This window comes from Drosophila serrata, unplaced genomic scaffold (assembly GCF_035046125.1).
Source record: "Drosophila serrata isolate PLE 108 unplaced genomic scaffold, ASM3504612v1 contig_382, whole genome shotgun sequence".
Classification (NCBI taxonomy): Eukaryota; Metazoa; Arthropoda; class Insecta; order Diptera; family Drosophilidae; genus Drosophila; species Drosophila serrata.
The window spans coordinates 9,143,419-9,161,364 of NW_028257280.1; the positions used below are offsets into that span (position 1 = coordinate 9,143,419).

Consider the following 17,946-nt stretch of genomic DNA (forward strand, 5'->3'; position numbering starts at 1 on the left):
GCCAGAACGGGAGGGATCCATTGGATAACAGAATTCTAAAGGCAGCCAGCACTCAGGCAAATTCAATTTCTATTGAACTGTTTAATCATTGATTTGCTTCGTTTAATAGAACCAAATTGATTGGATTAAAATGAGATGGCTTGGTCAGTAGTAAAGAGACAATTTCTATATGCAGGTTGCAATTTAATTTTAGGATTGAATCGAAAGTCCATCATAACTAAGCCTAAAAAAGTAGCATTCTCTGAATAAATATTTATTGATACTTTTATGTGAAAATTTTCCAGACAAATCAATACTTAAAAATCTCATAACTAAGTCAAAAAAGCATTAATTTTAATATGGAAAGCTTTCCTAGGTTAGTTTTTAATAGGTTTATAAATCTAGATACTCAATTTAATATTTACAATTTTACCAAATTTTGATCATTTTAACGATGTAACCCCTTATAATATTTTGAAAATTTTGAAAAAATTTTATAAATTTATTTTTCCTCTGGAGAGAGCTAGATCGATGCTAATCAAGAATATATATGCTTTATAGGGTCGGAAATGACTCCTTCACTTATTAAGCTTCTGACAATATAGCACCTTGCAGGGGTATAATAAAAGTTTTCAAAAATACTTAAACATTACCGGAAAATACATATTTGAATAATTACGTATTTCCTCCACAAACCAAGCTTAATCGTTTAAAATTTAGCTCAGACAATAAATACAGATAATTAACTATAAGTTTTGAAACATAAGTAAGCTGTTGCAACAGCAAATCGAATCATAAATTCCAGTTCTTGTTACCAACTAATTAGTTAATGCATAGACCACAAAACATTTAGTAGGAACATTTAGCAGGGACAAGGGTTCTTCTAATAGACCAACTCCACCCTATGTGTCCTATGCCGAAATGAAACCATTGATTTATGCTCATATTTAGTGCGGTTTATTTATGTCGTTTGTTGCATGTCCTCCAACTGGTTTCAGGTGGCGTGTCCCATTATCATCCCAATCCCTCTCCGAATCCAAATCGGAATCCGATGTGTGTGTGTAGCGGTGTGTGAATTGTTTCCTATTGGCTGAACATATGCCCAGTGCCACGCTTATCTGCGATGCTGATTAACTGATTTATATGGCTGGTCATTGCTTATGCATTGATCACCGTATTTTGTTTTTTTGGTTTGTCTGTCTGATGGACTGGGCCCGAAATCGGTATTGGAATTAGAATAACCGAATCCAGTTACTATTACAATTGACCCGTGACACATGCGACACTTTAGTGTCTGGTTTTTCGGGGTAATTTCCAAGCCTCAAATGACTTATTTTGTTTCAATTATATAGTAATTATATAGCAATTAGCTTTACCTTTTTGCCGGCGTCTGTATTTTTTTTTTGTATTTACCTTTGCCGTAATGGTAGAGGACAGTGCCTAGCACGTAATGCCCATGTGATGCTGACGAATCAGGTGCATATATGCCATGGAAATACAGTACGGTACAGTAAAGTCAAGCAATTAGGTAAATATATATTTTTAAAATTAAGTACCTACATTTAAAAGGTAGCTTTCTTTGTTGGTTTATTGTTTTCTGTATTGAAATACTGCTCAAATACGGTTAAGAAGCTGAAGAAAATGATTAATAATAATAATATTCAACATATAAATTATTTTGAACTATTGAATTGACAAATCTTAAAAAATGATCTATAACTATACATAATCATAACTATGGAGATCCTTAACTGACCATGGTTTTATTCCCATCAAAAGTGATTCCCTAAGAACATATATTTCCAACACGCACTGTCCCTTGCTATATATAGACGCCAATAACTGAACAAATCGGACCTGCTTGACTGCCCTGCTTACACTTACGTGCATTTAATTGTTGTCCCAATTATTGCATTACCCAGAGATATACCCAACCGATAAATTCGTATTTATTTTATTGTTTGCAATTGTGGAAAATTGATAACGAAAAGGGCCAAATCAGAGAGACCCTGGCAAGGTGCAGCGGAAACGGATGCGAGGCTTATGACAAAAGCCTAATGGGGTCCATCATTTGCAGTTTGCTTGGCCAAATTAATGGCCGGTTAACACGCGTTCGTTTGGGAGTTTTCCCGGGCAGAATTATGGCTTTGCTGGTCATTGCTGGAAAACAAAAGACTTAGGCAACGAACTGTGTTCTTGTGGCACCTCACCGAAAAAGAAGAAAAAACCACCAAAACACTCGAATAACAACAACGGCGGTATGAACATGCCATTTCACGCCTCCAAACAACTCATAATTCATGCGTTCAATGGCCAGCAACAAATGCTGCATAACAAATGACCAACATAGGCACTGAGAATATTGGTATATTTGAGGGAAACCAAGGCACGTTTCTTGTGTACCGAAGACGCATCGAAATTTAAAGAGCAATTCATAAGCATAAATGGCCATTATAGAGACATCATTTGGCTGGCCGGGCCCATAGCTGCTTATTGGATTTATTACCAAACCAATTTCGATTTTTCTGTCCACTCATCTGGCAGCAATTAATCATCGCAGAAGCCTTCAGTTACCGTTCCTCAATTAGAATCGATTTTTTTTTTTGTTTTCTGTATTTTTATGTATATTTTTTTTTCTTCATAAATTATTTTTATTTATTTTGTGATTTTTTTATGGATTTTTCTGGTGATTGCCATTAAATTTAATACAATTTTCCATTTGTTTTTTCTTGTTTGCTTTGATTTTAAATAAACATTACATTTGCTTTGATTTATATATATTCAACTATCAATATGGCCAAATTACAATACATTTATCGTTTACACTTAGCACATAATACATCATCATATTTATATTTATATATTTATCCGTATCGTATTCTGTTTATACCTCAGACATAAATTAGGTTTAGGACTAAACTGGCTTTATACACACAACTTAGGGGGTTAAGATTTAATATTTAGTTGGATTTTTTCCTTTTTTTGCGCGTTTTTTTCTACTTTTGTTATCACTTAAATTATACAAAAATTGCTAACAAATGTATTTTACAAATTGCCTTTAACATTTAATTTAATTAAATTTATTATATTACGTTAAGATCTTAGATATTTTAGTGTGTAGGTGTGTATATTTTTAAGACTTAGGTATTAACATTGAACATTTAAGTTTTGTTTGTGTGTGTGTTTATAGTTTTTAAGTTTAAAAAGTTGACGGCGGCCTCATAAACATTTCCTTGTTATCCTTAGCATTTCTGTTAAATTTATTTTACAACTGCCAGTGGCGCGCCATAGTGAAATCGTATAAATTTATATTTATATTTATATATATAGATTTTATATTTTTTGTTTATCACGTCTGTTTTGTTTAGAGTCTAAGAATTTAACTAGTTTACATTAGGCATATGCTCTAAAGTGTCTGTGCAATTTTTAATTGCATTTTGCGAATTAGGATAAACATCTCAAGCAACTTTTCTTATTCCTAAGATTTTTAGTTTTATAATTATTTTTACAAAAAATGTTTACTTTTGGACGTGCATTGTAACTGTTTCTTGTTTTGTTTCTTTTTTCATTTATTGTATATAATAATTTTTAGTTCTCTGTGTGCTTGCTTCTGGCTTTCGTTTATATGTACACAATAAATATTTATGAAATTTCCTCCCGTTCTGTTTTTATGGCAGTTCATATAAAGCACGCTTAAATACGCTGAATTTGCGGCGAGAAATTAAATTAATTAAGCGAAATATGAAACACAAGGAAACAAAAAAAAGAAGAAGAGAGAACTATACAAACACTCACAGAAAAGCCGTAAAGGAAAAATAAAATAAAAATAATATGCAGCCCTTTAATTAGTTTTAATGGGGCTTTTGTTATTGCTGCTATATATACACTCTCCGCAGCAGCAACAGCAACAGCAGCGACAAAGCTTAAATAATTAAAAATTGCACGCAATGTTTACAATTAGGAATAGCCAGCTATCGTCCAGCTGGCACACACCACCCCCGCACACCATTTATACACACACAAACACACACAGAGAGTGTGTGTGGATGTCAAGGGCTCGGTGTGCCACTGTCAATCGCTGGCCAAGGAGTCCTCAGTTTGGCATTGTGTTTTATCTGGTTTCGGTTGGATTTGCTTTGCCTCGATTTATATACTTCACAAATCGATCGATTTGAGCGTGGGCAAATCACGGCTTTAGCTGAACAGATTGTTGTTCAAGTTATTCCCGCTCCATCACGTGTAGTCAGTGCGCCAGGTGCCCTGCGGGAAGAAAGCGGAGAAAGGACCAGGTGAAAACGTTAGTAAGGAATTTTTATAGTTTGGATACTTTAAAAGTTTGCACAAAGAAAAATGTTGAATCTCTTAAAATTGGTTTGAAATAGCACTCAAAATGTGCTTAAAGTATTCATTCACGTTGTACTTATTTTATAAACCTATCGTTTTCATTAGAATTACCTTTAAAATCAAATCAAACCCTTTTAAAATAACAACTTTTCTAATTCACTTACTTGTTAAATTCATTTGAAAAATTGTATTCATTATTTTCCCTCTCAAATCCCCTTTCATTTTTCTCTGTGCATGAAAAGCTTTCGCCAGAAAGCTACTCCTGTCTAGAAAATTCTCATTTACTCACCATTGAACTGAGACCCAAGTGGTAAGGCTGCGAGTGCGGCACCACCGCTCCACCGAGAGAGCCGGCGGTGGAGAAGCCGCCCTGCAGGCCACTGGAGGCGCCCAGAGCTCCCATGCCGCCGGTATACCAGCTGCCGTGCATGTGCGCATGTGCCGGATGCAGTCCGCTCGAGAGGTGTCCATGTTGCGCTAAAAGGAGAGAGCAGGAATGCGAAAAAAAATAAGGGAGAGCGTTAGTTGGAGTGACGGGCATTTAATTGGAGCTGGGGGAGAGATTATAGGAGTTGGATGTAGATGGAGATGCTTACCCATGGAGGCCGAGAAGCCGCCGCCAAAGCCCTTGGAGGGATCCAGTGGCTTGAAGTCACCCATGCCCAGGTGTCCACCGATGGGCAGACAGCCGCCGCCCAAGCCCTTCTTCTTCTTGGACTTGGAGCTCAGCTTGCGGTTACGCGTTTGAATGCCCTCCTTTTTCATTGTGAGCGGACGATTGACCTGGAAAATTTACAAAAGAAAATGTTTATTATTCGAGAGGTGAAAATGTAAAAAATTAGGGAAATTTAAGTTATAGTTCTCCCTTTCAAATTAACTGTATCAGAAGCTTTTAATAGTTATTTAAGTACTCAAAGCTGGTAGTTAGAACTGACCTTTGCTTTTCTCATAGTGTAGGGGGAAAATCAATAAAGTAAAAGCGGCCAAAAAAAGAGGGCTAAAAACGTCAGTGTCTGACCACTAAAATGGGTCAAATTTATGCAAATTCATGGACCGGAAATGCCGCTAGCTGCACACACTGTCTGTGTGAGACAGGGGTGGTATATATATAGCACATAAGAGTGCACATCGGGTGTATGTGTGTGTGAGTGAGTGCAACCGGGAAGTGAAAATGAAGTATTACAAGCATTTCTACACGATCAGATAAGCGACATTTGCGAATGCGATTAGTTGGCGCTGATAGCGCTCTCCCAACGTTATTTTTTCCATGTATTTTCACTTGAAGCGTTTGTTGGTGCGGTGCTGCTGCTGTTGCTGCTGCTGCTGCTGCTGCTGCTGCTGCTGCTGTTCCCTATGCCATTGTTGCCGCGACGGGACTCTCTTCATATGCAATTCCCTATCACTTGCGAACATCTAAGCGGCAGCATGCGCTTCATTGCGCTACAATTACAATATTGGGTTACCCATTCCCAGCAGCGACATTAAAGCAACAAAAGCAGGAATAGCATGAAAAAAAAGGGTCTCCGGGGTAGCCAGAAATGTTACATTAAAGTACAAAAGCGAATGAGGAGGACTTTAGGCTACCTGGGCGTGAATTACGACATTGTTTGGTGCGCCTTTGCAAACACAGAAATTGCTAAATTGCCGGCAATCCCAATGCCAGGCAATGCTTTGAAGAGCCGAGAAGAGATTTTTGGTCGTGAGGGTTGCTGTTGCTTTTATTCCAAAACATATCACTTACACTGAGAAACCCCTGGCCAGATCACTTAGCCGGGGAGGATCTCCCGGGCAGCCCACGTAATTGATATTCTCTGTAGCGTTTAGCACAAATTGCGGCAATTAGCAACTCAACGGCAGCGGCAGTGGCAGCTGTGGATTGTGCATCTTGAGCTTTAATTGATATGCAGCAACAAAGCATAAAGTTGTTAATGCCCAGGCCCAGCTCATTAGGGAATTCAGAGGAAAAGCCCCAAGGGGAGCACAGCATCTTTAAGATAGCACTTTTTATGCATAAAATCTAAATCGAGCGTGGAGCGAACACGCGCCGATGCAGCTGACTGGCAACTTGACAGCCCGCCGAGGAGGAAAATCGGGGCAGTGCAACAGGCCACCCACAGATACTATATGTTTATGGATATAGCTTAGATCTGATGGAAAGAGAGAGAGAGCGAGAAAATCCAGGCGACAGGAAGACGTCGCCAGAGACCGTTAGGTCATTTTTATTGGTTTTTATTATACTTTTTCCTAACCATTGTCACGCCACAGGACATTCTTTTCTAGGATAACGCACAGCAGGTTTCCAGGCTGAGACAGGATCCAGAATTGTCTCATTTTGCTGTTAATTAACATGCTGATTCTCCCAGAGATATTCGATTTCAAGGAATTGCCGAGCAGACACGCGCAGATGCCAGAAGATATCAGATTGGAGATCTAGCAAGTGCATATCAGGAAAGGCATTTGTTGTATTGCTCAGATAACAGTGGTGATTAATATTGAGAAAATTAAATACTAAAAAGACCATAAAGAAATAAATACATGTTTAGAAAACCAGGGGAAAAGGTATCGTAGTGCTAATGATCTCAAAAATAAATGACGATTTTAAGTCTCGATCATTATATCATTTTGTTTATATAAAAAGGTTTTCATGACTAAATGCTTATCAAATCCGTTGTAAAATTTATCACTATATATTAAAAGATATAATAATTAAAGCAGTAGTCTTTAGTTAGTCCCCACTGTGCAGCATCAAGTGCTTGCAACATTTCCATAAAATGTGCCAATCACTTCGCTTAGAGGCCCACACAGGCGGCAGATCCAAATGACAAACGAATTGAATTGAAATGAACTGCAAGCCAAAACCAAATACGTACAAAAGACCAGGAGAAAGGGGTACAAAAAGAGATAGAAATACAGAAAATGAAAGAGAGCGGTATACCGGCCCAGACCGAGATGGCAATGGAAAAAAATGCGCGCTGATTGGCATCTTATCGAGATGGGCCACTGTCCAATTGAAGGAAAATGTTTTGCAAAAATATATTTCGCCTGTGTGCGGTGGCCAAGCCACCCAAGAGTGCATTTTCTCGTGTGTCGGAAAAGTTTTTACTTTGTGCAAATCAGATTAGAGAAAATAGAGCAACTTGCCAGAGTGTGTGTGTGTGTGTGCCTTTGATATTTGCCTTTTATGGACGGGCTCAATTAAAAATATTTCGCCTTTTGCCGTTTTGCGATAGCCATCGAAATGCAGCAAGTGGCGGCCGCAACTTAATTAGTTTGCCACAGTGCACAGTGGGGCCAGCCAGACAGGTGGCCCATCACTTAAGGGCCACTGACATGTAAATGTGCCAAAAGTTCAGCCGCAAAACTCATTAAAACTTGCCTGCAGGCCATGGCACAGAATGAAAAAAAAACACAAAAAACAAACCCCAAGGAAGGAAGGCCAAAAACACACTCTCACACACAAAAAAAGGAAGTTAAGTTGGGGGGAAAAACTTCAAGCTTATCCCGTGAAAAGCGTGGCTAATGAATATTTAATAAGAGATTTTTGGAGAGGGTCCGCTCTACATCTAACATTATTCAATTCAATGCATTTCGCCGGGTAGTCGATTACATAAATTAACTCAACGACGGGGGAAAAAAAAGGGGGAAGATCAAGCCAGCATCCTGCCACGCGTTGCCCATAACTGGAAATCAGGGGAAAGCTTATCGCATTTTCACAGCCAAGCACCAAACACCAAACAGCAGACGCTTATCGCAGCGATGGTAAATGGTGGGTGGTGGCTGGCTGGCTGGCTAACTGGCATCTTTAAATAATCATCGGGCATTCATCATCACGAGGGTAACCTGCTGCGGCAACAAATGGAGAAGCTAAACGGCAGTCAACCACCCGGGGGTCACCCCCCGGGAAAAGCGGAAAACGGAAACGGAGGGGGACTGCTTCAGCAGACACTTCATTTTTGTCACATTTAATCCGAAAGCGTGCTGCGCTTCCTGTCCGACAGAAAGAAGTGTCCGTTTCTTATGTTAAATGTGGCATTAAATCGCGGGAATCGAAAATCGATACCCTTGGGAGATGGGGCTAATAGTTCCGTTGACCAATGGACCTGATCTACACTTGGAAAAAGGGATGTACTTTGAGTGATGTAAGTTGTGGAAAAGGGAGTTTCCTCTCAATCTCTGAACTTTAAAAGCTTGTTTAATACATGTTCTTTTATAAGATTTGATTCTTCCTTGAATAGTATTCTTTATAGTGTAATATATATTTGAAATAACTTACATTGTGCAGCTTGTAGTACAATCCGCAGGCATTGCAGACGGGTTCGCCGCTGGCATTGCGTCGCCAAAGGGTTGTGGTTGTGGTCTTGCAGTTGGCGCAGGATGTGCCCGCCCTCTTGGCCGCACTCTGCAGCGATTGGAGGGTCTGAAAAAGGACATAAATGAATAGAAAAAGGGTTAGATTATGGATATATGTGTGTCTTATAAACCTCAAATTGATTATGCTAATCCACATCGATCGGCTAATTGAACAGCGCCAAAACTAACGCACTGAAGTCCGCCTTCAAAAGCCAAGAATTTCCTGGCCTTATTTTCCCCACAAAACCTCCTTCAAAAACAAAGTTGCTTAACACACCGGACAACAACATTTTTTAAATGGCATACCAACAAAATAAAAAAAAAAGGAAAAAATAAAGAAAAAGAAAACAAACCCCAGAGCTGTGGAGACTTGAGGCGACTCTGGCTGTGTCTGCCTTGCGTTCGACTTGGGTTAACAGCAGCATCAATTCATTAAAATGACAATTTTTACAAAACTGCCCAAAAACAACAGAGGCAGCAACAACAGCAACAAGCGGGGATCATGTCTGTGCCACGCTTAAATTTCCACGAATTGGCTACAAGAACCAAGAATCGAGGCAACGGGCATGGGAGGAGACACCAGAATTCGAGCTACAGAGAACCAAGAATCGAGATTGGAGGAGAATCGGGCTGAATCGAGAGCCCAAAAAGCCCAGAGATGCTGTATCCCCCACTCCCTCCTGCGTCTTGGATCCATGTCTGCAGTACAGACTTTGTCTGCGTTTTGGTCTTCGTTATGGCATGCTCCCCTCCATGGGTGCCCCCTTCAATGAGCACTGCAAGAAACTTTGTATTTGATGTTCTAAACCATATATTAATTTGCTGATTTAAAAGGTTTTATCGGGCTTAATTTAAATTTGATTCATTTGGAGATTAGAATATATCTTTCTACCAATTTAAAAACCCGTGATTTCTTTCAGTGCTGCCTTCCAGTTTGGCTTGTTCATGCTGCTGGTACAACACATGGCTACGAGGCCTTAAACTGGCGTTGATCATGTTTGACTTTGATTTTTAATTGTTGCCTCTGCCACAAGGGAATCGCCTTCGTCTTTGAGTTGGACTCGGAGTTCGATCTGCTCCGATCCGATCTCGATTCCGATCTCTCGTACACAGCTTCGCTCTGCACTGTGTGTCTCACCTGTTCCCGATTTGGCGATTAACATAAATCAGAGGTCATATGGCAAGGGATTTGGAGCTGTATCTGTAGCTGGAACTTTTGGCCAGTGTCTGCATTTTTATTTTTTTTTTTTGGTGGCACTGTCTTGTGTTAACGAGCTTGTAACAATTTCTGCAGACAGCGACCAAATGCGAAAAGTGAGAAATTCAAAATTAATTTCAACGCCTACGAGATGGACGAAGGAGGGATTCCGACTTGCGGAGAGATGTGATGTGGTGGAGATAAACTGGAAGTTTTGTGGTAATTATGCTGCAGTCGTTTTGCCTTGGCCAAAATGCTTAAGCGTATATAAATTAAGTTGTTAACATGACAATGCAACAAAACAGTCCACAAAGAGACACACAGAGAGAGAGAGAGGTACGAAACAGGATCAGGATTTCGCAATCGACATTCCATTTCCAGTCAATCCAGTGGGTGTTGTTCAACTCCTGTTTGTTGATGACAGAAGCCAGACGATGAATATTAAAACGATATTTAATCGAAGCTATCAAATAAAGAAATAATATTAATATTCCCAGAAAACCCATATTTCTTCTTCTACAATATAATATTATTACGATTATTTTTGTCGATACATCATATCGGTTTTCTCCGCTCCAAAGTGTCACTTCGATTCTGCTAACTGACATAACATAAAGTACAGTAAATACAACAATCACGGGCCCAGCAATCAAACAGCAAATCACATAAATCAATGTCAGTGCGATGCAATGCAAAGAGCGAGCGAGAGGCCAAGCGGATAGAGCGAGAGATGGCATAATTGCGGGGGTGATGGGAAAATTGACAAACTGTCAGACATTGACAGGCGTTTGGGGTTTAATTGAAATGCAAAAAGCGCAAGCGCCAAAACAACAACAGCAGCAACAGTAAACACACAAAACAAGATGGCGCTTGCGATTAATAAACAAAAGCAAAAGTCACATAAGAAATGTTTTTGGTACGCTGCACACAACACAATAAAATCAGGCAAACAGAAGCACTTTAAATAATAGCCTTTAAAATTTCAGTTTTATGGTTTTCTAATAAAAACATCGTAATATTATCAACAATATTTAAACACCTTTTTGGTAAGCCAAGGTAGTAATTAAATGTATCTTTAGTAAGTGATGAAGCGACTTAAAATCAATATAAATATTAACTCGAAGATTATGAATGTTTTTATTAATTTCCTCGAAAGTATACATTAACAAAGTTTTCATAATTTAATAATAATACAACGAACTAGAATCAAAAAATCTCTTAGCAAAGAAAATATAACTTAACTTTACATTGCTACTATTTTGACCTCAATGTTTTTCCTTTATAGTTTTCAGTGTTTTGTGACCGTAAATTGTGATTTATCAATGCATGACAAAATGCGTTTGCATTGTTGTTGCGCTTTGCATTTGCCGTCTCTTTTGCTGCCCATATATCCCTCTCTTTCATTCCTTTGTGTGGCCAACACATTTGACACCTTTTGCTGTGCTTTACCTGATTTATATATATATATATATTTTGTTTTGTTTTGAAAAGCAAAAGAAAACAACAAACAAACCGAAGTTTTTATACTCTCTCAGTTTGCAATTAAATTTAAAAATCAAATGGGAACTTTAAATCAATAGTTATTTTTATATGCCATTGTTTTTTATATATAAAAATTTAAAAAGTTCATAACTAAGTAAAAAAAGCATTAATTTCAATTTAGAAACCGTTTCTATGCTAGTTTTTATTAGGTTAATAAATCTGCATACTCAATTTAAAATTTTAGAACATTAAAATTTTTGTCAATTTTTGACAATTTAACCCCTTTTAAAATTTTCAGTTTTGAAAAAATTTTAAAACAATTATTTTTTAGCCGGAGATGTCTAGATCGATTTGGTTGTTTATGCTGATCAATAATATATATGATTTATAGGGTCGCAAACGACTCCTTCACCGTGTTTTAACCTTTGCAAGGGCGTAAAAAGCTCACAAAATGGTCGACCCATCTTCGTCTTACTTTTCTTATCTTTGGGATTTTCTTTTATTTTTTCACCTTTCTTTCTTTTTTGCTTCTCATATTTCTGTTTGGCTTTTGTTGTGTTATGCAAATTTCGTTTTCATTTCACACACAAACATACAAAACAGACAAGACAACACACAGGCATTTAAATATTTAATTGTAAGTGAAACACAGAGAAAAGCATTTTCTAAAGGCCAGAGTAAATATGTACCAAGTAAATAGATTTTCCCCCCATCTACACTGCTATTTATTGCGCAGCTTTTGTGCGCTCTCTTTTTGAGTCGTTCAGTGGCAATGCCCTTTGCCATCTGAGATACGTCAAGATGCTAGAGGGAGGGGGGAAATTGTGGGGGGAAATGGGTGGAAAATGGACAGGGGGGCAGTATTCGCAGCCGTATCTCAGTGTAACATCTTTCACTTGGGGCGTCTCTTTTCCTCTGCAGAGGACATTTTATCAACTTGGTTTTTTTTAGTATCTCTTCCTCTGCCTCTCCCAGCATCTCTGTATCTCTATCTGTATCTGCAACTATGTGTGTGTGTGTGTGTGTTATCTAACAAAACATTCATTAAATTTTTCCCTGCTTCTACTACCCTTAACTTGGCTCAGAGCGCATGGCCGCCCCCTCATTTTGGGGGTTGTTTTGGAGCCACCCACCAACCCACCTCCTCTAGCGTATATATATATGAAGTGTATATAAAGTGTATCAAGGGAAGATGGCTAAAGATAGCGGCCAGAAAATTTCTATATCTGATGCTGTGTGCCAAAAAGGGGGGAAAAATGGGGTTTGTTGAGCTTGTGTCTGGGCACATAACAGTTACATTTGAAAGAGCCCGGTAAATGTACATACGTATCTCTCTCTCTCTCGGGGAAATGTAATTTAAAAATTCAAATTTTATTTCCTTCTTCCTTCACTCTGAGAATTCTCCTTTTAGTTTTCTTCAACGTCCTGTTTTTATTTTCCTGCAGCTGGCATGGGGTATGGGGCGTGACTCAATTCGGTTTTGTGGGTCTCTTCGGCTTTCCCTGCAGCTAATTTGACTAATTAAAACATCAGCTTAACTCATTTCCATGCTCAAGCTGCGACCTGGCACGAAACTGTTGCTAAAAATCACACCTGCCCCTGCAGAGTGCTTTGCTGTTGTTGGTTATAAAAAATCAATAAAATGTTATATGGCCAGCAAACAGAACAAGCCATTAATGTCGCTCATTAATGCTGCTCAATGAATTTTACGAGCCGTCCGGCCCAGGAATACTGGTGAGGGTTAAAGCCGTTGAAGGCTCTCTTTTGGGTTGAAATTGTCGCTCGAAAATGCTAAAATGTCATTGGGCCTTTGTTGTGCAATTTAAATAGAATATGTTAGTGGCTACCAGAGCTTGACCCTAAGGGAGAGAGAAATTTTGGGGGAATTTCAGGTAAGCCTTTAAACAGAAATGATTATTTTAAAGCGATCTATTAGGTCTTAGGTCACCAAATACTTTTACAATTTAATTGAGAAAACATTTGCAATCCCTCTTTAAGATAAACAATTAATTATTTTTCTAGTCCAAGCAAAGTAATATAATTTCCCCTATAGCAACCAAATAATCCAAGTATTTTCTGCAAGTGCACTGACTTGCATATAGTTGCAATAGACAGACAACTCCCCCTAAAACCCTTTTCTCCTTTCCATAGCTACCATAGGAAGGCATGAAAATCGTCATTAATATTTGTCACTGGCCAGTGGCCATTGAATGGGGCCAGCGAAAAGCTAAATAAATTATGGAACTGGCCACGAGGCAAGGTGGAGCTGGACTTGGCCAAAATGAATGTGCGCTAAACACGCTCACAAATGCGTGTTCGTTGTCTGTAAACGGAAAAAAAGGGTTAGAAAATGCACAAGCAACCCTTTTGTGGCGGGGGTGCTACAAAGTAAGTGTATAACCTGTGCAAAATTATGCATTTGCATATTAAACAGTCACCATAAATTTTCGTTTAAGCTACAAAAAGCGAAAGCAGCTCGAAAGCCGCAGAATTCCCGCTTAACAAGCTTACGAAAAAAATAAATATATATGTATAAAATACAAAATATAAAAGCCAACTTGATATAAAGAGGAATAAAAAAAGACAAAAAAGTGGCCAAGACAAAGGGCTGGCTTGGCCTTAATCATCTGGCGGCGGGGCAACCCTTTCGCTGAGGCAATGTTTGAGCCTTCGTTTGAGCCCTCTTTCATTATTATTATTGGCACGCCCCGTTTTTGCTGCGTTGCGTTGCGTTGCGCTTCGTATCGTTAATTTTTAATTGATCTGCGTTGCAGCATTCTTCGCCTCTCCTCCATTTTTCGCATCGATCAGGCTCGTCAGCATCATCCTTTGTGCCCCAAGTGCATTTTAATAACATTAGGCCCCCACTTAACAAGATCCTAGCGCCCCAAATACAAAATAACCGAAAAAAACAAGCTTAATGCTCGCGATTGCGTATACGCCCCGTTTGACGGAGTAACGTACATTGAACCTTTTACTCTTTTCTCCTTTTTTTTTGTTGTGTTGTTTTTTATTTTTTGTTGTGATCATATTGTGGCTGTTCCTTGTTCGATCTGCGATCTGCTTTAGTTTTGATTTGGCTGATTTTCGATCGCCTCTGCCAGCCCTTGTGCATTTAATTTTTTAGCGTCACAGCCTACAATCGGTTTCGATTTTCCCACGGGGAACCCGTGGAGGAGATGCCACAGATGGCCCAAAACAAAAAATCAAAATGTGTTAATTAGTTTTTCCGCTCTCTTCTCGCTTCTCTCTCTCTCTATCTCTCTTGTTTGCTGGCTGCGTTGGCCCGCTGCGATCGTTTAAGCCTGGTTTATGGCTGTTGAGTTGTTAGCGTTGAAATACGCCCGCGGATTAATAATTAATTAAGCCTCGCTCTCCGAATGCATTTATAAACGATTGTGTCAAGTGTTGATGGGTTTATTGTTCGGCGGCAGTTTAACTATTTAACTATTTAACTATTTCCAAATGGCAATAGCAATCGCGAGCTTTTCTTGGTAACACACAATGCCGCATGCAAATGTGACATAAGCCAACGTAATAAGCGTAAGAATAAATAATTTCAAAGTTTGTTTTAGCTGCTTTTCTGTGTGTGTGTGTGTGTGTGTGTGTTTTTTTTTGTAACCATGACGTGGCCGTCGTTTTGTTCAATTTACTGTGTGAAAATTCGCATAAATTAAGCTGGCAGCAACTGAGGCATAAATATTATGCAAAATGCAAGCGCCGAGTCTCGCCTCTTTTCCCCTTGGCCCCACCTCACCTGCCCTCCTCCTCACCTGCTGATTATATAAGTCACGATCGGTGAGATGAGCAGCTGCCTGTTGACTGCGATTGACCCCAGCTAAAGTTGTGTGTTCTTTGCGGATTTGCGGCTTTTAACATGGATTGGCAATTAGCTATAGACATTCAAAGTATCTATGGACACAGCGTTTCGAATGTTATAGTGGTGAATAATTAACAGTTGAGGTAATAAAGATACCGATTGTTACGTAAATATTACAAGAGTTGAACTACGAAAATAGAAAACTCTAGCCTATTAGTATCCTTTAAGGGTGAATAACTATTTTTATCTAGAACTGCATTTTATTTTGAGCTCCATTTCCTACTTTATCTGCCTTTACAGTTGCGTTCTGCACTGTTTATCGAATGTGACAAATGCCATTCAAGGCTGGAACCAAAAGGCTTGTCTGTATTGGCAGCCTGGCGGCTAAAAGGCGCAAGAAAATAACAAAACGAAACCTTAACGCTTTTAAAAAGTTTTCGGGCCTTATAATTAAATGCAATAATTGCGATGCCAGCGGGCTGCTTAGCTTCAGTTCAGTTCGGTTCAGCTTGGAAAACAAAGGAGCAGAACAACAGCGAAACAACTGGAAAACATATGTAAGCTGAAATGCTGAAAACTGAAACCGAAACCGAAACCGAAACTTTGTTGCAGGCTAAAATACATAAATTAAAAATTTGCATTGTTCTGTTCGCGAGAGGAGTCAGAGGCACAGAGGCACAGGCACTGAAATTTTTGCAGTGTTTTGCGCTGCAAGAATAACGACTTGTTGACTGTTTTCATACGATTCGGGAGATTTAATTAAAGGCGGCCCCAAAGCAGACAATGAGGTCTTTTCGCTGCAGGTGCAGAGCGGCATCTCAACTCAACTCGACTCGAGCCCAGACTGGTTCGTCGTATGCAAAGCAAAGAACTTGACCCTCATCGGTGGACGGAGGAGCACTGAAAATCAATACAATTGCCACCCAAAGAGTTGGACTTGGAGTCCGAGATTTCAATGGTCAGACCCGGGGGCCAGTTGGATTCGAGTGAACAATTGAATTGCATTTCAAGCAGCAAGCCAATGCTAAGGACATTTGATGTTGATGGGCAGCCGCATCCTGTGAGAGAGCGAGGATTTGGCGAGACAGGCCCATAAGTCAGCTGAGTGCCACATAAATTTTAATTTGTTGCATATTTTGTCAACGGCAACGATATCCTGAACTCCAGCTGTGAATTTCTTGGGAATTCCCTACGTCAGCGGGGAATAGCGGGGATAATAATGGTTTATTTATGTTAATGTTATGCAATCAAAACGCATACGATTTAAATGCCAATAAAAAATCAACGCCGAGAGTCGAGAGACGAGAGACGAAAGCTGAGAGGCATCGTTTAACAGTTTGTTTGTGCCTGTTGTTATGGTTGTTGCCTGCCTTTTTACGCATCTTTAATAGACCAATTTTTCGTGTGGTTACCTCTGCCCTGACTCTTTCGCGTTCGTTGCCTGAGTCTTTCGTTTGCCTGGCGCCACAGAGCACGAAGAAGAAGAACCAACGAAGGTTACATATATTTTCATAGTTTGTTGATGATCCAGCTCGATAAAGCGTGGCCCCTAACCCACACACACTCACACACAAACACACACACTCTCTTGGTGGCTGCTGTCTGATTATGTTTTTAGTGCGCTAAGTGATAATGATGATGCACCTCGATCGTTATCGTGGCCAGCATCCAAATCGAAAGCATTTTTCCCATACCACATAGCCTCCAATCAAGCGTGGAGAAGAGTTTCTGTTTCCCGGAATCGTATTATGACATTTGAGAACTTTCACGCTGCTTTTTATGGCCTTTGGCGACAGTAACGTGGCCCGGGATTGATGCTCATATGCAGCGATTTCCCAGGAAAATCCCCAGCAAGCCAAACCCCGCCCCAATACAGTTGCTGAATTTATTAGTTAATTTGATCGAATGTGTGGATGTTTAGCCCAGCGGGTCTGTATAAATATAGTATCTGTTATTATCCAGCATTTGCTTACCAGTCTTCGCTTTGGCTTAATCAGGGGACGGTTCTGGCCGTTCATCTTGTAGTACAGGCCACAGGCATTGCACAGATAGTGTCCCGTACCGTCGCGTCGCCACAGTGGCGTCGATGTGGCGCCACAATTAACACACTCGCGTCCCTCTGTAAGTAATGAACAAAATTATAATTTAAATAAAAAAAATTGTAACAGATTTGGGACATTTACATTAGGAAATATATATGAAAATGTTTACAATTAGTTAGTTAGTTAGTTAGTTGGTGCAGTCAAAGCTCTCTTTGTTCAGAAACCATTTTGGCTGACATTGTTATGATAATTAAATTCCTTTTAAGAACGATGCAAAACTTAATTAGTATATTTAAATTACAATGTATATACCTTTTTTTAATATAACAATATAGAATTTTGTAAGTGAACGCAGTTTAAAGGAGAATACAGTTTTTGATTGTAGTTGTTATCTATCTGTAGGATAACGTTTTAGCAGTATATATAAAGCTTAAGGAGTTTCTAGCTCAAACTATTTAATTTATTTTTTAATTTATGCTCTATATAGGAATTTTTGACTGAGAACATTTTGACTGCCACTCGAAGTTTCTCAGTGTGTTAATGACCGTTAATGACGTAGGAAATGTGACCTGTAAAAATGGCTTAAATTAGGTATTATTTTCTTTCTGTGCCGCATTCTTTGCCAACTGGCGTTGTCAGAAGACTTTCTTGGGAGACTGTCTTCCGCACATTTGTATGGGTTAACCTTAAGCGCGCGACAACAACATGATACAAGCGGCAGCAGCAATGAT

At 39.3% G+C, this 17,946-nt stretch overlaps 1 protein-coding gene across 1 annotated transcript in view; it reads right to left on the bottom strand.

The window, feature by feature from the left end:
• Positions 1–2,606: 2,606 nt before the first annotated feature.
• grn (GATA binding protein grain) overlaps positions 2,607–17,946 on the bottom strand; it is a 36,015-nt gene continuing 20,675 nt past the window's right edge. Inside the window, 5 exon segments of the mRNA XM_020954549.2 lie at positions 2,607–4,239; positions 4,613–4,800; positions 4,920–5,106; positions 8,597–8,740; positions 17,147–17,292. Coding sequence (XP_020810208.2) covers positions 4,174–4,239; positions 4,613–4,800; positions 4,920–5,106; positions 8,597–8,740; positions 17,147–17,292 — 731 coding nt within the window. The 3' untranslated portion in view covers positions 2,607–4,173.